The 22,104-nt window shown below is 49.1% G+C and overlaps 1 protein-coding gene across 2 annotated transcripts in view; it reads left to right on the forward strand.

Annotated features, from left to right (window-relative positions):
- Positions 1–22,104, forward strand: part of GDPD2 (glycerophosphodiester phosphodiesterase domain containing 2) — a 278,190-nt gene that overhangs the window by 212,280 nt on the left and 43,806 nt on the right. For both annotated transcript variants that reach the window (XM_075322762.1, XM_075322763.1), the window contains exons 8-14: positions 2,649–2,794; positions 2,883–2,965; positions 3,043–3,193; positions 3,912–4,133; positions 4,842–4,993; positions 5,140–5,287; positions 12,838–12,920. In XM_075322762.1, coding sequence (XP_075178877.1) covers positions 2,649–2,794; positions 2,883–2,965; positions 3,043–3,193; positions 3,912–4,133; positions 4,842–4,993; positions 5,140–5,287; positions 12,838–12,920 — 985 coding nt within the window. The remainder of the gene's footprint in view (positions 1–2,648; positions 2,795–2,882; positions 2,966–3,042; positions 3,194–3,911; positions 4,134–4,841; positions 4,994–5,139; positions 5,288–12,837; positions 12,921–22,104) is intronic.

Here is a 22,104-nt window from a genome sequence, read left to right on the forward strand (position 1 = left end):
GAATGTTGTGAATGTGAACTTAAATACATTGGCTGTATGATGAAAGTAAGTGGATATTTCTATTGGAAACTCGTAACCCTAATGGTCTGAATAGCAGACTGGATTTGATAACACAATAGTAATGTGAATTGTCAGTTCTAAAAGACTTTGTAAATATGCCAGCATTTTTTCATCTTGTTAATAACTTTTATTATAACTATTGTAATAGTTGGTAGCAAATTTTGTTATAAGACAAGTGTTTCACATATAACTGCTTGAATCTTACTAGCTTTGACTGTTTTTAGTATGCATGGGTGTATCACCCATTTTTAATTAGAGACACACATTTGTGGATAAGTAGGAGGAGAGGTATTTTCCTCTCTCTTTGTTTTAGATTCTTACAGAGCAGTTGTCGACCTTGATGAAGGCTGTTATATGCTGAAACATATAGTCCCGATGTGAATACACTGCCTATTTTAGACAAGTGCATTTCTCATGAATTTTAAAATATTTGAATAAAGACATTGGATTCTAAAGATTTCTGTGGATCTGCGATTCTGCTGGAAATTTTCCCTTTTTTTCTATACCAGCGGTAAGCTCCAACCCTCTCCTTGCATGTCTGAAGGATCACGGCATATTATTCAATGAAGACAAAGGTATGGCGAGCTGGCTTGAAAAATTGTTTTATGTGTATGTATAAATGTGTGTGTGTGTGTGTGTGTGTGTGTGTGTCATATATATATATATATATATTATAATATAATATAATAGAATATATGGAAAAGTTTGGGCACCCCTATTAATGTTAACCTTTTTTCTTTATAACAAATTGAGTTTTTGCAACAGCTATTTCTGTTTCATATATCTAATAGCTGATGGACTGAGTTATATTTCTGGATTGAAATGAGGTTTATTGTACTGACAGAAAATGTGTAAACCGCATTTAATCAAAATTTGACCGGTGCAAAAGTATAAGCACTCTTATCAATTTCTTGATTTGAACACTCCTAACTACTTTTTACTGACTTACTAAAGCACTAAATTGGTTTTATAACCTCATTGAGCTTTGAACTTCATAGGCAGGTGTATCCAATAATGAGAAAAGGTATTTAAGGTGGCCACTTGCGAGTTGTTCTCTTATTTGAATCTCTTATGAAGAGTCGCATCATGGGTTCCTCAAAACTCTCAAATGATCTGAAAACAAAGATTATTCAACAAAGTTGTTCAGGGGAAGTATACAAAAAGTTGTCTCAGAGATTTAACCTTCGTCAGGCTGCATAATTTTACAATGTTAACAGCGACCCCTTATCTCGGAAGGGGGTGGAGATATTTTATTGAAATTTGGCCAATATATTCTGGACCAAAACGGCAGAGATCTCACGAAATTTCAGCCCTCTACGGCTTTTGGAAAAAAAAATGTATTGCAATTTTAAAACAGAATAGTTACAATTGTACCTATTCAGCCGGACAAAGGTTAAACTGTCAGTCTCCACTGTGAGGAACATAGAAAGGAAATGGAAGAACACAGGTACAGTTCTTGTTAAGCTCAGAAGTGGCAGGCCAAGAAAAATATCAGAAAGGCAGAGAAGAAGAATGGTGAGAACAGTCAAGGACAATCCACAGACCACCTTCAAAGACCTGCAGCTTCATCTTGCTGCAGATGGTGTCAATGTGCATCGGTCAACAATACAGCACATTGTGCACAAGGAGAAGCTGTATGGGAGAGTGATGCGAAAGAAGCCGTTTCTGCAAGCACACCACAAACTGAGTCGCCTGAGGTATGCAAAAGCACATTTTGACAAGCCAGTTACATTTTGGAAGAAGGTCCTGTGGACTGATGAAACAAAGATTGAGTTGTTTGGTCATACAAAAAGGCATTATGCATGGAGGCAAAAAACCACGGTATTCCAAGAAAAGCACTTGCTACCCACAGTAAAATTTGGTGGAGGTTCCATCATGCTTTGGGGCTGTGTGGCCAATGCCGGCACCGGCAATCTTGTTAAAGTTGAGGGTCGCATGGATTCAACTCAGTATCAGCAGATTCTTGACAATAATGTGCAAGAATCAGTGACGAAGTTGAAGTTACGCAGGGGATGGATATTTCAGCAAGACAATGATCCAAAACACCGCTCCAAATCTACTCAGGCATTCATGCGGAGGAACAATTACAATGTTCTGGAATGGCCATCCCAGTCCCCAGACCTGAATATCATTGAAAATCTGTGGGATGATTTGAAGCGATCTGTCCATGCTCGGCGACCATCAAACTTAACTGGAATTGTTTTGTAAACAGGAATGGTCAAATATACCTTCATCCAGGATCCAGGAACTTATTAAAAGCTACAGGAAGCAACTAGAGGCTGTTATTTTTGCAAAAGGAATATTAATGTCACTTTTATGTTGCGGTGCCCATACTTTTGCACCAGTCAAATTTTGTTTAAATGCGGATTGCACATTTTCTGTTAGTACAATAAACCTCATTTCAATCCAGAAATATTACTCAGTCCATCAGTTATTAGATATATGAAACTGAAATAGCTGTTGCAAAAACCCAATTTGTTGTAAAGAAAAAAGGTTAACATTAATAGGGGTGCCCAAACTTTTTCATATGACTGTATATATAGTATATTTATTAAATTTGTGTAACACATATCTATTTATCATTGCAGTGTTAAAATGTCTGCTTCCATTCGTATACCTTAGCATAGTTTGTGCCCTGTTTGTGAGTCCTCTGTTCATTTCCTCACCCTGCATCATGAAGTTATCAGAACTTTCTTTGAAACCAGATATCATAGGTCATCGTGGGGCACCAATGGTATGTTATTTGGCTATTTGGACAATTTAGTATGATTGCCATCAGCTTACCTCCTGTCATACGATCACGTTTTTTGTTTTTTTTTCAGTTAGCTCCAGAAAATACAATGATGTCATTTGACAAAATGGTGAATTCTGGAGCAAAGGTGTTTGAGACTGATGTCATGGTGAGGTAGGAGAACATTTTTTGTCACTACTAGTCAGCAGTACTTCAGATGGCAATAGCCTGTGTTCTCTCCAACCATTCAGCTCAGATGGAATCCCGTTTTTAATGCATGATGAAACTCTACTGAGGACAACCAATGTGAAGCAAGTTTTTCCATTCCGTTCACCTCAAAGTTGCTCAAATTTCACCTGGTCTGAAATCCAGAAGTTAAATGCTGGTGAATGGTATCTGCAGGTAATACGTTTTTTTTTTTTAAAGGAGCCTTTTCCAAGCTCCTGTTGATGGTTTCTTTTTTGTCCTTCAAAGAGGTGGTTCACTACCTTGCAGTAGTGACCATATCCCTGTAAAACTGATAGGGAAGGTTTTTTCCAAATACCTTCATCAGCCAATTCTGCCTGTGAGCGGCGCTATTGCAGCCCGCTCATCCCATGCAGTGACCTCCCCCCCCTCCCCGGGTAACGTAACCTCTGGGATCCAGTGATGTCACGTCAACTTCCAGTTGATCTGACGTCACCGTGGCTGGCCCCAGTCTTCCTGAGTGGCTAGGTTGTGGGTGGAGTTTCACCGCTTGTCACAGCCCAGCATCTCGCGTGCACTCTGCTTCACTGCAGAGCGCCGCTAGCAGGAGCGATGCTGGGCTGTGACTAGCGGTGAAACGCTGCTCACAGCCCAATCACTCAGGAAGACTGGGGCAGGCCACGGTAATGTCAGGTCATCTGGAAGTTGACCTGACATCACTGGATCCTAGTGGTCACGGCCGCCCGGGGGTCACTTCATGTAGATGAGCGGACCGCGATAGCGACCGCTCACAGGCAGAATCACTGATCAAGGTATTTAGAAAAAGCCTCCCCTATCAGTTTTACAGAGAGGTGGCCACAGCTGCAGAGTAGTGAACCACGTCTTAAATCATGACTTTTTTGGTTTTGGTTTTACTGTTGCGGTTTCTTTTTAGAGAAATCCTTTTGGAGTAGACAGTTCGCTGAACAAAACTGAACGTGAAGAGGTTCTGCAGCAGAAAATTCCTGCCTTGGAGGAAGTATTGCTTGCTTGCAAGGATCGTGATATCTCTATAATATTTGATCTGCGCCAGCCACCTGCAGGACACCCATATCACAAGAGCTTTGTGAATGTTACTCTTGATACAATTTTGAAAGCTTCTATACGCCAGGATCTGGTAAGTATTCTGTATGTTCTGTACTGGGAATCAATGATGTATTAAAGAAGTGGTTCACCCATATTTATTATTTGCTAGATCGATATTATGTTGAGAAACAATGTTTCTCCCAAATACCTTATGTTGACAATAGTGCCTGTGAGAGGCGCTATTGCTGACTGCTGTTCCTCATCGCGTGACCCCGGGGATCCGGTGATGTTACATCACATTCCTGATCACGTGACATCACTGCGGCCGGCTGCAGTTTCCGTGAGTTATTGGCTGTGGGCGGTGTTTCATCGCTCAGTTACAACCCTGCATGACAGCCCATCAGCTCCCTGCTCACTCCTCCCTTACAGCAAAACGCTGCCAGCAGGAGACACACTTGGCTGTGACGAGCAGTGAAACACCGCCCAGTGACTCAGAAAGACTGCGGCCAGAACTTGACATGACATCACCGGATCCTCAATGTCACAGAGCCCGGGGTCACGCGTTGGGGAACAGCGGTCTGCAATAGCGCCTCTCACAGGCACTATTGCCAACATAAGGTATTTGAGAGAAACATTGTTTCTCAACATAATATCAATCTAGCAGATATATTAAATGGGTGGTTCACCCATATTTATTAAGTTATATCTTTTGAGTCCTCAATCACTATTTTGCCAACAATGATTAAAATCCACAGATTCTGCCTTTTATTAGAAAGTGATTGTCATTTTTCCTCTCCAGATACTCTGGCTTCCAGATGATGAGCGGGTGGAAGTAATGAAGACAGCACCAGGTTTCAACCAGATTTATGGTAGAAAGAGGGAAAAAAATGACACAGATGCTTTTGATGCTGTGAATCTATCATATACAAATATAAGTGTGAGTGACATCAGGTAAGAAGCCTTACACTTCACGTAAGATGTGATTTTCATGCAGTATTTTGTTGCTTCCATACTGTGCACAATATGGAGATCAGTAAATTAGATGCATCTTCTTAAATATATAAATGTCAGCTCTCTTTACTTCTCATCTTACCAAGGTCGTATCGTCAAGATAATATTTCGGTGAATCTATTTGTGGTTAACAAACCCTGGTTGTTCTCCTATGTATGGTGCGCTGGAGCCACTTCTGTCACCACTAATGCATGCCATCTTCTCAAGGATCTGAAGCAACCAATATGGCTTATGGTTAGTGTATTTAATGTTAGCATACCCTCATGAGATTTTAACATATCTATTTTCTCAGCTGACTATTAGCATGAGATTTAGCTTCACACACAAAACTTAAGATGGCCATTCACATTAACTAGCTTTCAGCCAAACAATTGTTCATCTGACAGATATCACTCCCCCATACCCAGGAATGCTCAGACAAGCACTCCTATGTTTCCTTAGAGATACAGTCAGGGCCAGAAATATTTGGACAGTGACACAAGTTTTGTTATTTTAGCTGTTTACAAAAACATGTTCAGAAATACAATGATATATATAATATGGGCTGAAAGTGCACACTCCCAGCTGCAATATGAGAGTTTTCACATCCAAATCGGAGAAAGGGTTTAGGAATCATAGCTCTGTAATGCATAGCCTCCTCTTTTTCAAGGGACCAAAAGTAATTGGACAAGGGACTCTAAGGGCTGCAATTAACTCTGAAGGCGTCTCCCTCGTTAACCTGTAATCAATGAAGTAGTTAAAAGGTCTGGGGTTGATTACAGGTGTGTGGTTTTGCATTTGGAAGCTGTTGCTGTGACCAGACAACATGCGGTCTAAGGAACTCTCAATTGAGGTGAAGCAGAACATCCTGAGGCTGAAAAAAAAAAAAATCCATCAGAGAGATAGCAGACATGCTTGGAGTAGCAAAATCAACAGTCGGGTACATTCTGAGAAAAAAGGAATTGACTGGTGAGCTTGGGAACTCAAAAAGGCCTGAGCGTCCACGGATGACAACAGTGGTGGATGATCGCCGCATACTTTCTTTGGTGAAGAAGAACCCGTTCACAACATCAACTGAAGTCCAGAAAACTCTCAGTGAAGTAGGTGTATCTGTCTCTAAGTCAACAGTAAAGAGAAGACTCCATGAAAGTAAATACAAAGGGTTCACATCTAGATGCAAACCATTCATCAATTCCAAAAATAGAAAGGCCAGAGTTAAATTTGCTGAAAAACACCTCATGAAGCCAGCTCCGTTCTGGAAAAGTATTCTATGGACAGATGAGACAAAGATCAACCTGTACCAGAATGATGGGAAGAAAAAAGTTTGGAGAAGAAAGGGAACGGCACATGATCCAAGGCACACCACATCCTCTGTAAAACATGGTGGAGGCAACGTGATGGCATGGGCATGCATGGCTTTCAATGGCACTGGGTCACTTGTGTTTATTGATGACATAACAGCAGACAAGAGTAGCCGGATGAATTCTGAAGTGTACCGGCATATACTTTCAGCCCAGATTCAGCCAAATGCCGCAAAGTTGATCGGACGGCGCTTCATAGTACAGATGGACAATGACCCCAAGCATACAGCCAAAGTTACCCAGGAGTTCATGAGTGCAAAAAAGTGGAACATTCTGCAATGGCCAAGTCAATCACCAGATCTTAACCCAATTGAGCATGCATTTCACTTGCTCAAATCCAGACTTAAGACGGAAAGACCCACAAACAAGCAAGACCTGAAGGCTGCGGCTGTAAAGGCCTGGCAAAGCATTAAGAAGGAGAAAAGTCAGCGTTTGGTGATGTCCATGGGTTCCAGACTTAAGGCAGTGATTGCCTCCAAAGGATTCGCAACAAAATATTGAAAATAAAAATATTTTTGTTTGGGTTTGGTTTATTTGTCCAATTACTTTTGACCTCCTAAAATGTGGAGTGTTTGTAAAGAAATGTGTACAATTCCTACAATTTCTATCAGATATTTTTGTTCAAACCTTCAAATTAAACGTTACAATCTGCACTTGAATTCTGTTGCAGAGGTTTCATTTCAAATCCAATGTGGTGGCATGCAGAGCCCAACTCGCGAAAATTGTGTCACTGTCCAAATATTTCTGGACCTAACTGTATACTAATTAGCAAAAGGGTAACAATGTTGTGAACTTTTGACTTTCAGGTTCCATATCTCACTATCCAGCTTTGAGTGTGAGACTACCTTCATTTTACAGACCATTATCTTGGCTATCTCATACTCTACATAAATTTGACTTGCAACTATTTAGCATATAATTAGTTATGCAAGATTCTTGTCATGTTATTGCATTGTTACTCTTTTGCTCCTGGTGGTGGAAAAATCTTGTTCTTCCTTTTATACAACAAATTACACTATTCTCACATTCCCTTATAGCTTAATGTGTTGTTAGGTTGATTTCCAAGTGGAAGGTCACTGATTTGAATCTAGGAGCAACCATGAAGAAGATTTCCCAAGAAACCGCATCATCATCCAGCTCATTGATGGCGGTCTCTCGACCAAGAAAATTGCTAAACTGCATGATGTGAATGCCATGACCGTTGGAAGAATATGAAATGAAGTCCATCCATCCATTCAAAAGCCAAGAGGTGGATGTCCAGGAAAAATATCAGCGTCAACAAGTTGGCTCATCACAAGGTCTATCAGTTCTCGTGCGACAAACACTGCTCATATGCGTTATAATAGTGAGATCACAGAAGTTGAGGTAGACACCCTGCTGTGCACGTTACACAAGGCTGGCATGGTAGCCTAAAAAAGGTGAAACCTAATCTTCAATATCATCATAACAATAGTCTGCTCGAGTTTGCAAGAAAGTCTAAAAGTGAACAGTAGAAAATTAAAAATGGATGATATGAAGTGATGTGTTGAAAGTCAATAGATTAGACTCTGATGGGTGTAAAATGGGTCTGGAAGAAACAAGGGAAAAAGGGGCTAACGAATCGAGAAATTGAAGGAACTGTCAAGTCCGGTGGAGGAAGCCTGATGATTTGGGGGTTGCTTCCCTGCCAAAGACATTCAATAGTTAACAAGAATCAAAGGTGGTCTTAATGCTGAACTATATGCAAGTATCCTACAAGATTAGTTCCTTTGAACACTTGAATACTATGGGTATGAAAAAATCAACATAGTGTTCCAGCAGGACAACGATCCGAAGCATACGTCGAGATTGAAAAAGAAATGTTTCAATGACAACGAAGTAGAGGTGCTGGGTTGACCTCCACAGTCTCTAGACCTCAAACCCAGTTGTATACTTGTGGGTAGAATTGAAGAAAAAGCTGTATACATACCCAAGTAAGTTAACCAGTTTGCACCAACATTGGGAACATGTAGATTTCGGTTGAGACATGTTTGAGTCTGATTGAGATCATGCCCAGAAGGATTCAGACAGTGTTGAAAGCCAAAGGTAGATTTACAAAATACAAAACAAAGTAATAGAAATTTAAAACTGAGGTTTTTAGGCGCAAATCAGTAACATTGCTGTGACCTGGCAAGAATTTGTATAACTAATCTATATATAGAATTGCCTTATTCTGTCTGTCTGTCTTGCTCCAAAATTGTGTCCCGGGACATGTCCTTACGGTGACAAACAGCGGATTGGCTGCTGGCCTCGCCATGGCCCCGCCCCCCTGCACGGATTGGCCGCTCGCCTCGGCTCCTCCCCCCGCACGGATTGGCCGCTCGCCTCACCTCGGGTCCGCCCCCCCCTCGCACGGATTGGCCATGTCCTTACGGTGACAAACAGCGGATTGGCCGCTGGGCTCGCCATGGCCCCGCCCCCCCGCACGGATTGGCCGCTCAGCTTCACGGATTCGCCATGGCCCCGACCCCCGCATGGATTGGCCGCTCGCCTCGGCTCCTCCCCCCACACGGATTGGCCGCTCTCCTCACCCAGGCTCCTCCCCCCGCACGGATTGGCCGATCGCCCAGGCTCCGCCCCCCATACGAGGTGAGCGCATCAAGGTCCTGCAGGGGCGGAACGAACACACACACACTCACACACACTCACACACACTCACACATATACATACATACACACACACACACATCAGATCGCATCCACATACTCACAACATCCCGTGATATCGCTTGCTTCTCGGCGGCGATACTGTGCAGTGATCTTCCAGGACCTGCCGGAGGATCACATGGCCGGAAGCATGTGGTATCTCCGGATGTTGTGATTGTGTCAGCGCGTGTATGCGATCGGATGTGTGTGAGTGTATGCGATCGGGTGTGTGTGAGTGTGTGTGTGATTGTATGCGATCGGATGTGTGTGTGTGTGTGTGAGTGTATGCGATCGGCTCTGTGAGTGTCGGCAGAGGAGCACGGCGTGCAGCACAGCTGCTGGGACCGGCCACCGGTGGGCACAGGGAGAAGTGGGGTGTGTGTGTGAGTGTATGTGATCAGATGTGTGCGTGTTTAATGTCTGATGTGTGACTGTGGAGCACGATGGGGAGTGCGCAGCATGGGGGATGGAGCACGATGGGGGGTGCGCAGCATGGGGGATGGAGCACGTTTGGGAGTGCGCAGCATGGGATATGGAGCACGATGGGGGGTGCGCAGCATGGGGGATGGAGCACGATGGGGGGTGCGCAGCATGGGAGATGGAGCACGTTTGGGAGTGCGCAGCATAGGGGATGCAGCACGATGGGGAGTGCGCAGCATGGGGGATGGAGCACAATGGGGGGTGCGCAGCATGGGGGATGGAGCACGATGGGGAGTGCGCAGCATGGGAGATGGAGCACGTTTGGGAGTGCGCAGCATAGGGGATGGAGCACGATGGGGAGTTGCAGCATGGGGGATGGAGCACGATGGGGAGTTGCAGCATGGGGGATGGAGCACGATGGGGAGTGCGCAGCATAGGGGATGGAGCACGTTGGGGAGTGTGCAGCATAGGGGATGGAGCACGATGGGGAGTGCGCAGCATGGGGGATGGAGCACGATAGGGGGTGCGCAGCATCGGGGATGGAGCACGATGGGGAGTGCGCAGCATGGGGGATGGAGCACTATGGGGAGTGCGCAGCATGGGGGATGGAGCACGATGGGGGGTGCGCAGAATGGGGGATGGAGCACGATGGGGAGTGCGCAGCATGGGGATGGAGCACGATGGGTAGTGCGCAGCATGGGGGATAGAGCACGATGGGGGGTGCGCAGCATGGGGGATGGAGCACGATGGGCAGTGCGCAGCATGGGGATGGAGCACGATGGGGGGTGCGCAGCATGGGGGATGGAGCACGATGGGGAATGCGCAGCATGGGGGATGGAGCACGATGGGGAATGCGCAGCATGGGGGATGGAGCACGATGGGGAATGCGCAGCATGGGGGATGGAGCACAATGGGGAGTGGGGATGGAGCACGATGGGGGTGCGCAGCATGGGGGATGGAGCATGATGGGGGGTGCGCAGCATGGGGGATGGAGCACGATGGGGGGTGCACATCTCCCCCCAAAACACACACACACACACACTGCCACACACGCACTGCACAACACACCACACACACACTGGGAACCACAAACACTGCCCTACACAGACACCCACACACACAACGCCGCACACACACAACACCCAACACACAAACACCGCGGCACACACAAATATACGCACATACCGCGCAACACACACATTGCACAAAACATACCTCTTCCCAAAACACACACACACCCACACAAACCGCGCAACACACATACACAATGATACAGACACACAGCGCTCTACAAACAACGCAACACACAAACACCGCTCTCACCCCCGCCACACCCAGACAACAGCCCCTACACAAGCACTTGCTAACTACAGACAACAACATATATATATATATATATAACAAAAATCATACATTAACTACACAATACGTAAATTCTAGAATACCCGATGCGTAGAATTGGGCCACCTTCTAGTGATATGATAAATAGCTACAAGTCTAATTTATGTATTAGGTAGGCAAGATGATTGTCTATAAAATGATGGTAGTCTCTCGCTCAAAGGCTGCTGTAGTGGATGGTGAGTTTAGAGCCTGAAAGTTGCAAGTTCAAAACATTGTTACCCTCTTACAACTCAGACTCTTCTAGCAGCATCTTGTCTTCTCACCAAACTAAAGAATCAGCAGTTGAAGCATCAATGACAGGATCTTTCTCTTTCATAACGTCATCTGTTGGGAGGCCCACATACACATTAGGTGGTTGCTCCATCCTAATAAAATTGGTGGGTTTGACTGACATTTATCTAATGTGAAATATGAGCTGCCCTACAGGAAAATATTCATTTCTATTTATGGGAGGCAGGACCATATTTATAATATAGCGCTATGATCTCCATCTGGATGCGCAAAATATGGTTTTCTATATGGCTGTCTCCATTACAAGTATGATCTTGCTTAAAAATTCTAGATTATGAGAAAATATTACCAGCACTTGGTGCCCAAATATTACCACCATACTGATCATTAACAAGGTCTGCTATAAGTCCAAAATTATGATGAATACTGCTATATCAGCGACAAACAATTCCCCACAGCATTATCAGCATTTACAATGGTGCCGTATTATAACTATACCGATCATTAACAACCATTGTACTAAGACCAATATTACCAACATACAGTGATCACATAGGAGGATTTATTTATTTCAGTGACATATTTTATTTATTTGTATTCTACTCACTTATAAAGCACCATTAAATCCACAGTGTTTTACAGACCTCACTACATTAACCTCTTCCTGACATCCATGTATGTTGGGTGCACATGTATGGGGTGAGCTCAGGTGCTGAACCTGGTCCATACACAGCAGGTGATAGCTTTTCTATAGTTGGCACTTGTTTCTAACAGCAATAATCAAAGCTATTAGTTTTTAACCATTTTAGTTCCGTTGTCAGTACAGCGATCCTTTACCTGTGCCATTGGGTTGCCATGGCAGCCAGGGAGTACTGTGCCTGCTGCAGCCATCTTGGTCCTCTTACGAAGCCCAGTTCTTGTCAATATATACTGCAAAACTAAAGTATTACATACAACCTTTTTAAACTGTAACTGCAATCCAGACTTCTTCCACAGTATAATAATGGAATTGGTATTAAAAAGATCAGTAAGGAAAGCATTTAAAACGCCACTTCATCATTTATTTAATTTCAGGGCTGGAGTGTTGCTTTAAATGTAAGCCCTCTGCCCTCGGTCTTATACTCACCTTCCAGTGTCTTCATGTTTTCCAGCGTTGCTCCGGTCGGTCTCCGGTAATTTGTGACTTGCCGGCAGCTCCAGTGTTTTATGTAGCTGGAGGACACAATTCAGTACATCTCTGAGAGCCTTGTTCTGGCCTCGTTCTTGCTCTCATAAAGATTCATTGACAGCTTGGGATATAACTCCTGACTTCGGACCAGTCAGACGTTACTGGTGCTGCAGGACCGGAGCGGCACTGAAAAACGATGAAGCTGTCGGAAGGTGAGTATACAGAGGAGTTGCATTTAAAGTGCCACCCCAGCGCTAAAAAAACCTTGCTGGAGTGCTGCTTTAACTGTCTTGGGGCTCCGTGCATCCCGTGTCCATGCATGCTGCTGAAAAGTGCACTGGAAGACTACGGGAATTTGCAGTTATATGGTGTGAGCTTTGGCCTGTTCAGAAAAAAATCACTACAAGGAAGATTTACTCCATTAAATGTGCCAGAATATCCTGCACTCTGTGCACCACATTGAGGTTTTGTCTGACAAGGCAATGTGTTAACATTTTGGGGCAAATTTCTGGCAAAAAGTAATCCAACTAATTAATTGGTACCATGTCTTGTCTTTATAGGATCCCGACAGCTATTTAATCATCTGGATTGTAGCAGATGCTGTAGCTCTTATTCACATAATTTGGGCATTTCTTGTAATGAGGTAAGTAGGGTGAAAAGTATGTGGTCATGTATTTATATATATCTATATCTATCTATCTATCTATCTATCTATATATATATATATATATATATATATATATATATATACTAGCTGTACTACCCGGCTTCGCCCGGGTTAATAACTGCTGTTAACAAAATAGAATGAATTAACAAAAATGTATTCTGCACACAAAAACCACAAAACAAATAGATATAAATGTGTGTCGCCCTGGGCAAGCCAGGGGACACAGGTCACAACACCACCACACCCCACACTCCAGGTAGGCACATCACAGCTAACCACAAATCCTTGTTGCCTTCCTCCAGGAGACTGATGTTCCACACCAGGGGGTGGGCCAGGCGGTTGGCTCCGCCCATCGAGGAGGTCACAGCTCTGGAGGCAGGAAGAAACCAGGCAGTTGAGTCCAGGAGGAGGAAGTGGAAGGAGTAACCGCAGAGTAGCCCGGGAAGGGCAAGAGTGAAGTTGAGTTAAGTAGAGGAGTTAAGAAAGTGAAAGTGAAAGAAGAGAAGTGGAAAAAGGAGGAAAGCAAGTGAAGTGACAGTGAAGAAAGACAGCCTGAAGGGTCCAGCTTTGTGGAGGGCCAGATCAGCAAGGTCAGCAACGGCGGTGACTGTCTGGAGGGGGACCGTTTGGAAGTTCCTGGAAGGACCCCGTTGGCTGGGTGCCCGGTGGTCTGGAGCAGTGGACCGAAGGACAGTCAGCACCAGGGCAGGGGCCTCTCGGACCCCGGCAAGGCTAGGAGTCGCCAAATTTGCCGAATCCGTCAGTGACGGGGACGTAGATCCCCCAACAACCAAGTCCCGATTGAAGGCAACAGCCCAACCTGAACCGGAGAGACACCGCCACGGCACCAGTTTCTCAGGGCCAGCGCCTGCGGGCAAAGTGTAGAGCTCCTCCGGCCCAGATTGCAGCCGGGGAGCGGGTAACCGGAGGGAATCCACCGCTACCACAAGTCAACCATAGGTGCAAGGAAGAGGGACATCACCGTCACCTACCGGGAGTGCATGTGCAGCCGTCTGTGGGACCGTCCTACCAGCCGTTTGGTTTACCGTACAAACTGTGTCCACGTCTCAGGCTGAGTGAGTACCACAGTGCCGCAAGGCACAGCGCTGCCCCCGCGTCCCTGCGCCCACCAGGCCCTACGCTTTACATCTTATCACCGGGCCCCGGGATCACCAACCCCTACCCACGGAGGGGCAACACAACACCTGGCTGCTCCGCATCACCATCCCCGGGACCCCCATACTGAGCAGCGGTGGTGCAATCACCACAACCGTGGGTGGCGTCACGAACTATAACAATCCCCACACCCAACAAACACCCCCTTTCACTCACGGGCGAGGAGTGTCGCTCGAGAAACCCCGGGATCCGGCCCACAGCTCGAGCCACCAGGAGCAGCTGCCGGACCCGAGCAGAAGGGGTGAGCGCTGTGTGCTGACACCCTCCTCCCCGCCCGCGACAAATGTAATTATTAAAAGGCAAAAACTAAGCTAATAGAAGCATTTCACAACATATATTCCAACACGACAGATATTCCACACAGATTTAACTAAATTGGCCAAGTAATGTGCTCCATCTGTCTCTTTCCATGTCTGTCTCTTTCCCCGTCTGCCTGTCTCTGTCTGTCTCTTTCTTTGTCTCTCTATCTCTCTGTTTCTTTCCCCATCTGTCTCTTTCTAGGTCTGTCTCTTTCCCAGGTCTGTCTCTTTTCCCGTCTGTCTCCCAGTCTCTTTGTCTGTGTATTTCCCCATCTATCTTTCTTTCTCTCCGGCTGTCTCCTCCTTCCCTGTCTGCCTGTCTCTGTCCCTATCTGCGTCTCTGACTGTCTCTGTCTCTTTCTCCGTCTGTCTCAATCTCTTTCCCTGTCTGTCTATCTATCTCTGTCACTTTCCCTGTCTGTCTGTTTCCCTGTCTGTCTTTCCCTCTCTTTCCCTGTCTGTCTCTTTCCCTCTTTCTCTGTCTCTTTCCCTCTGTCTCTTTCCCTGTGTCTGTCTCTTACCCTGTCTGTCTCTTTCCCTCTTTCCCTGTCTGTCTCTTTCCCTGTCTGTCTATCTATCTCTGTCACTTTCCCTGTCTGTCACTTTCCCTGTCTGTCACTTTCCCTGTCTGTCACTTTCCCTGTCTGTCACTTTCCCTGTCTGTCACTTTCCCTGTCTGTCACTTTCCCTGTCTGTCACTTTCCCTGTCTGTCACTTTCCCTGTCTGTGTCTGTCTCTTTGTGTCTGTCTCTTACCCTGTCTGTCTGTTTCTTACCCTATCTGTGTCTGCCGCTTTCCCTGTCTGTGTCTCTCTCTTTCCCTGGCTGCATTGTGACACACCAACACTCCATATAAGGGCGTGGCTGCGCATTCTTCTGAAGTTCTAGGTGCACTGTGGCTCCCAGCTCCATTCGCTTTAATGGAGGCAGGTTTTTTGGTTAATAACTGTAAAGAGCGGGGTTAAAATTTCCCTTCATAACATAGCCTATGACGCTCTCGGGGTCCAGGAGTGTGAGTGTGCAAAATTTTGTGGCTGTAGCTGCAACGGTGCAGATACCAATCCCGGACACACACACACACACACACACACACACACACATACACACACACACACATACACACACACACACATACACACACACACACACCTTTATATATTATGTATATATATATATATATATATATATATATATATATATATATATATATTGCCTTATTCTGTCTGTCTTGCTCCAAAATTGTATCACTGTGAGTGTAATTTCAGTGACAACTGTCGGATTGGCCGCTGGGCTCGGCCTGGCCCCGCCCCCCTCCCACGGATTGGCCGCTCGCCTAGGCCTGGCCCCGCCCCCCGCATGGATTAGCCGCTCGCCCCGGCCCTCCGCACGCATCGCCCGCTCCAGCGTACACCGGCTCCCGGTACACATGTGCAGGGAGCTGGCACCCGGCCCTCCGCATACATCGCCCGCTCCAGCGTACACCGGCTCCCGGTACACATGTGCAGGGAGCCGGCACCCGGCCCTCCGCACGCATCGCCCGCTCCAGCGTACACCGGCTCCCGGTACACATGTGCAGGGAGCCGGCATACGCTGACGCCTCGCCCGCTCAGCCGCGCTCGAGCGTACACCGGCTCCCGGTACACATGTACAGGGAGCCGGCACCCGTCCCTCCGCACGCATCGCCCACTCCAGCGTACACCGGCTCCCGGTACACATGTGCAGGGAGCCGGCATACGCTGACGCCTCGCCCGCTCGCCCCCGCCACGCGTTGGCACACTCAGCCCCGCCCCCGGCGGACATAACCTTGCGATGCTGGGATCGTGACGGAGCCGGTGTACGCTGGTAACCATGATACACATCGCGTAACTATAGGAACCGCTTCTCACCGGCTCCCGGTACACATGTGCAGAGGGCCGGCATACGCTGACGCCTCACCTGCTCAGCCCCGCCCCCGGCACACGTTGCCACGCTCGGACCCGCCCCCGGTGGCCCCAGCATGGGTGATGGAGCACGAAGGGGGGTGTGCAGCATGGATGAAGGAGCATGATGGGGGGTGCGCAGCATGTCGGATGGAGCACGATGGGGGGTGCGCAGCATGTCGGATGGAGCATGATGGGGGGTGCGCAGCATGTTGGATGGGGAGTGCGCAGCATGTCGGATGGAGCACGATGGGGGGTGCGCAGCATGGGGGATGGAGCACGATGGGGGTGCACACCTCCCCCCAAAACACACACACACCGCCACACGCTCACCGCACAACACACCACACACACACTGGGAACCACAAACACCGCCCTACACAGACACCCACACACACACAGACAACGCCGCACATACACAACACCCAACACACAAACACCACGGCATACATAATTATACGCACATACCGTGCAACACACACACTGCACAAAACATACCTCCCCCAAAACACACACACGCACTCCACACCCACACAACGCAACACACACAACGCAACACACATACAACACCGCTCTCACACCCCCCCACACCCAGACAACACCCAGAACATTTACAGCACTGTGAGGTAAATCCGGAGAGATGACGATAAATCATGATATTCAAGTATGTCAGGAAGCCCTCTCCTGGTGTCAACCCCCCTTTCCCCCACACAACTGGTTTAGCAACAAACTCCATGGCCATGTCCTGTGATATGGAAATTAGGTGGCTTTGGGACAATGGACACAGGATGACTCCCTGCCGTCACCCTGTAGTAGGAGCTGCTATCTAATTAGCAAGGCTATGGAAATAGCCAGACAGAACGACTCCAGTAAAAAATGGTTCATATCTCGCAAGCCATATTTCCGATAAATATGGCAACCATAAAAATGGTGTCTCCGCATGTGGACGATGCCGGCACCCCCTTTTTATGGGAACAGGACATTGGGAAATGCCCCAGGCGTGATATCAGCCAATGGGGAACTGGCAGACAGGTCATGAGTCCCCTCGTTCTGTAGCTAAATTCATAACTGTCACAATGAGAGCATTGGCGTCTGCCTACGACGCTCCCAGGCAAAGTTATAGCCAAAATCCCCTTTGCTGGATAATTCTGATCCATGCAGGGGGAGTGGCAGTGCTTCCCTGTGAGGTCACTAAGGTAGGAGGGGACCTGGATCTGCCCAGGTTGATAACCCTACTTCGGCCATTTTCCAGCGTTCTTCTGCTCGGGGGCCTGGTTGGGACAGACCTGTGAGAGAGTTCCTGGAAACCTGGTCTACAGCGCCCCCCTGTGGCCAGACGCACAAGGTAACTGATTGAATTGCATACCTGTTGTAAACCATGCTTTATCTGTAACTGTACTCTGACATATGTATATTCTGTAGATTCCCTATTGTATATATTGTAGTTTCTAGTGTGCTTTAGGCGATTAAATTATATAATTAATCTTGGGCTGTTCTGTTATCTCGATCTTGAATCCCACGTCTGTGTGTTCGGCTAATAGTTACCGTGAAGCGGTTGGTGGCAGCGAGTTGTGCCAAGGATTATTGTGGGGAGGCCAGTGAGATTCGGGAAGATATTATATATTCCGCCCGCGGAGGTCGGGGGAATATATACCTTACTCTCACCGGGGACCCTTCAATAATCGGCATAAGTAGTATAGCGGCCTCCTTGCTTATTGTCGGGCAATTCCATAATTGGCCTGACTATAAGAGGGGCGCTAGAGAGCGCGTCACGTGCTCTGTCTGTCGGTCGGGAGGTATAAAGGAGGGGTGACCCCCACTTGTTACACCCCGATTGTGACGTACTGGTAGCCAGCGCGGGGGATTTCTGAGTGACCCCCCCGGTGGTTTGTGACATATTGGTGGCAAGCGGTGGGATCGAGATAATAGTGTGTGTGAGTGTGAGACCCATACTCCCAGACACTAAAGACTGCCTGCAGCAGCTGTGGCTGCTGGGGTCTTCAGACTAGCTCAACACTAGAGTGTCAGAGTGCAGATACTGTAAGGTGTGTGGAGGCATCAGGTGTCAGTTCTGTGTCAGTGACCAAAGTCTGCAACAATGGCTGATAGCACCAGGAGCAAAGCCAAAGGAATGGCCGATGCTCAGGCCAGAGACGATGAGGAGGTTGTCCACGAGTCCTCCAGGAGCCCGACGCCAGAGAACAGCTCTGCAGAGGACATCGCACAACCTTGCACTGCTGGACAAGATGAGGAGGAGCTCGCCCAAGGTTCCTCAACGAGCCAGATGCCAGCCCTCCGCTCTGCAGTGGACAGTGAAGCACCAGGCCCCGCAGCGGGCCGCAGATCACCACGTGCCATTCCACCGAGCCTGGGAGGCTCGGATAGCCTTCTTCAAATGGCTATGGCCCTTCTCCAGGCTGGAGACCGGGATACCTACGAGATACTCATGGCAGAGCGCAGGGCAGAGCGGCAGGCAGCGCGTGAAGAGCGCCAGGCAGAGCGTGACTACCAGCTGCAGCTAGCTCAGCTCCGGCCCTCATCAGCCACACGTGACCTTCAAGACACCAAACTTCCAAAGGTCCGTGTTGAGGACTTCCCAGTGCTGGAGAAGGATGGAGACTTGGACTCTTTCTTGACTGCTTTTGAGCGGACTTGCTTGCAGCACCATCTGAACAAGGACCAGTGGGCCAAATACCTGACCCCCCGTTTAAGGGGTAAGGCCCTGGATATCCTTGGGGACTTGCCTGCTGAGGCAGATCAGGGCTACGACACCATCAAGCGGGCCCTGATCCAACAGTACAACCTCACCCCGGAGTCCTACCGCAAGAAGTTCCGGACGCTGCAGAAGGGACCAAAGGACTCCTGGGCTGACCACCGGCGGGCACTTGCCCGAGCTGCCGACCACTGGACCCAAGGCCTGCAGCTTTCCACCGGACCGGAGATCCTGGACTTGTTCATCACGGAGCAACTCTTGTGGAACTGCCCTGAGGATCTCCGCCAGTTCATCCGAGACCAGAAGCCAAAGGGATCCACGGCTACAGCTGCCCTGGCAGATGACTACACCAACAATCGGGCTCCTGAAGCCAGGAGAGCAGCCACCAGCAGCACCTGGAGAGGGGGTAAGATGAACTCTGCGACTGCCCCACCTGCCCCTAGACTGCAGGGGGTGTCCCCCTCAACTCCCCTCTCCAGGCCCGTGGCAGAACCAAGACGGTGCCACCAGTGCAACCTACCTGGACACTTCAAGGCCATGTGCCCTCAGCGTCCCAAGGCCCCGGCTCCGTCCCCGTCCCAAGGGCCGCCCAAGGTGTATTGTGTGGGTGGGGGTGGTGGTAGGTCCCTGGACAGCTTCCAACCTGTCACCGTCGGCCAGTCTGTGACCATAGGACTGCGAGACAGCGCCTCGGAGGTGACTCTGGTGCGGCCTGAGATGGTGTCCCCCCAAGACTTGATCCCTGGAAAAACCCTCGCTGTCTCCGGGATTGGAGGCATTGACCCGGCGCTGCCTGTTGCTGACATTTATGTGGACTGGGGCGCAGGGCGAGGGGTGAGGGAGGTGGGGGTAACTGATCGGATCCCTGCAAACGTGCTACTTGGGACAGATTTGGGGCAAATAACCTCCCAGTTTGGCCCCGCCCCAAAGGCTGAACCTTCAGCCAGTACTGACATGACTCCTGACAATGTTAATGTGTTATCTATGAATGATGTAAGGGAGGAGGGAGTGAACTCCGATATTTCTGCTTGCACAGACACCATAGACACACACGCAGCTGCAGCTGTGACAGGAGGGGAGGGGGTCAGAGACAGGTGTGACAATGCCTCTACAAGTAACCAGCCTGTGAGCTGGGATCTGTTGCCCTCTGCAGGGATAAGCAGAGAGCAGGGTGCTGCAGGGGGAGGACCAGTGTGTGGGGTGGGGGCTACCACAGCAAATGCGGGGTCCCCAGAGATTTCACAGCGGGGTTCTGTTGCTGCAGAGGGGGAACAGGCAGGTGAGATTGGGGCCGGTCCAGGAGCGGAAGTGCTCCCAGGTAAGATCTCGGTGCAGGGTTCCCCCACAACCGGGGTGTCAGGAAGCCAGGTAGGTCTGCCTGAACCGGCGACTTGGTCAGGAACGGAGGAGGAGCAGGCACGACCCACGGTCGCAGCGGCTGTGGCCGCTGTCACCCGCAGTGGGAGTGCTGGAAGCCAAGGGGCCTCCCGGAGGTCCGATAGCTCTTCCCCTTCTGACCAAGTGGCAGCCGAGTCAGGTGGAGGCCAGGACACCGGTCCCGGGGTACTGACCGAAGATGTGACAGTCTCGTCGATTCTGGCCACATCTGGTCAGGGGTTTCAGGCAGCGTTAGAAGCTGACGACAGCCTGAAAGCTCTAAAGGAGCAGGCGGCACAGCCTCCCTCGGACTCGGACCCGGAGCGAGTGGTCTGGGACCAAGGACGGCTGTACCGGGCCACGGTCCAGCAGGGTTCACCGGAGGCGTGGCCCAGGGACCGACAGTTGGTGGTACCCTATCCGTTCCGGACGGAGTTGTTGCGGATCGCACATGAGATTCCGATGGCCGGACACCTAGGGATCGCTAAGACCAAGGCCAGGTTAAACCAGCATTTCTACTGGCCAAAAATGGGGGCCGATGTGGCTGCCTACTGCCGTTCGTGTGAAACCTGTCAGAGAGTGGGGAAGGCGGGGCCACGCCCCAAAGCCCCACTGGTATCTCTGCCAATCATCGATGAGCCTTTCAGGAGGGTGGCTGTGGATCTGGTCGGCCCGCTGGCCATCCCCAGCAGCTCCGGGAAACGCTTCATACTGACGGTAGTGGACTATGCCACCCGGTACCCAGAAGCAGTGGCCTTGTCGTCCATTCGGGCTGACAAGGTGGCCACCGCATTGCTGGAGATTTTCTCCCGAGTGGGTTTTCCCCAGGAAATGCTCACCGACCGGGGGACCCAATTCATGTCCCAGCTGATGGAGACCCTCTGTAAGCAAGTCCAGGTGCGACATCTGGTGGCCAGCCCGTACCATCCACAGACTAATGGCCTGTGCGAGCGGTTCAATGGCACCTTAAAGCAGATGCTTAAGATGTTGGTCGACTCCCATGGGCGTGACTGGGAGCGGTATCTCCCACACCTGTTATTTGCTTACCGGGAGGTTCCACAGGCCTCAACCGGATTCTCACCGTTTGAGCTCCTGTACGGGCGACGTGTGCGGGGCCCCCTGGCTCTGGTGAAAGAGGCTTGGGAAGGGGATTTGGCCACCCCTGGAGTGTCGGTTATCGAGTATGTCATGCGCTTCCGGGACAAAATGCAGGCCTTGACGCAACTGGTACACGACAATATGGCTCAAGCCCAGGCCGATCAGAAGCGTTGGTACGACCAGAACGCTTGTGAGAGGACCTACCAAGTGGGTCAAGAGGTGTGGGTACTGGTCCCCGTACCACAGGACAAGCTTCAGGCAGCCTGGGAAGGCCCATACCTCGTGTACCAGCAGCTCAACCCTGTGACGTACCTGGTCACCCTGGACCCTGCCCGTGGAAGGCGGAAGCCCTTCCATGTGAACATGATGAAGGCACATCATGAGCGGGAGGCATGTGCGCTCCCCGTGTGCAATCTGCCCGAGGAGGGAGAAGCGGAAACCCTCTTGGATATGCTAGCCCAGGTTAGGGCAGGCGGATCCCTTGAGGATGTGGAGGTTGGCCACCAGCTCTTGGAGGACCAACGGTCCCAGCTGTGGGCCACCCTACACCCCTTCCGGGGGTTGTTTACCAACCAGCCC

The sequence above is a fragment of the Anomaloglossus baeobatrachus genome, chromosome 9 (genome assembly GCF_048569485.1).
Source record: "Anomaloglossus baeobatrachus isolate aAnoBae1 chromosome 9, aAnoBae1.hap1, whole genome shotgun sequence".
Taxonomy (NCBI): domain Eukaryota; kingdom Metazoa; phylum Chordata; class Amphibia; order Anura; family Aromobatidae; genus Anomaloglossus; species Anomaloglossus baeobatrachus.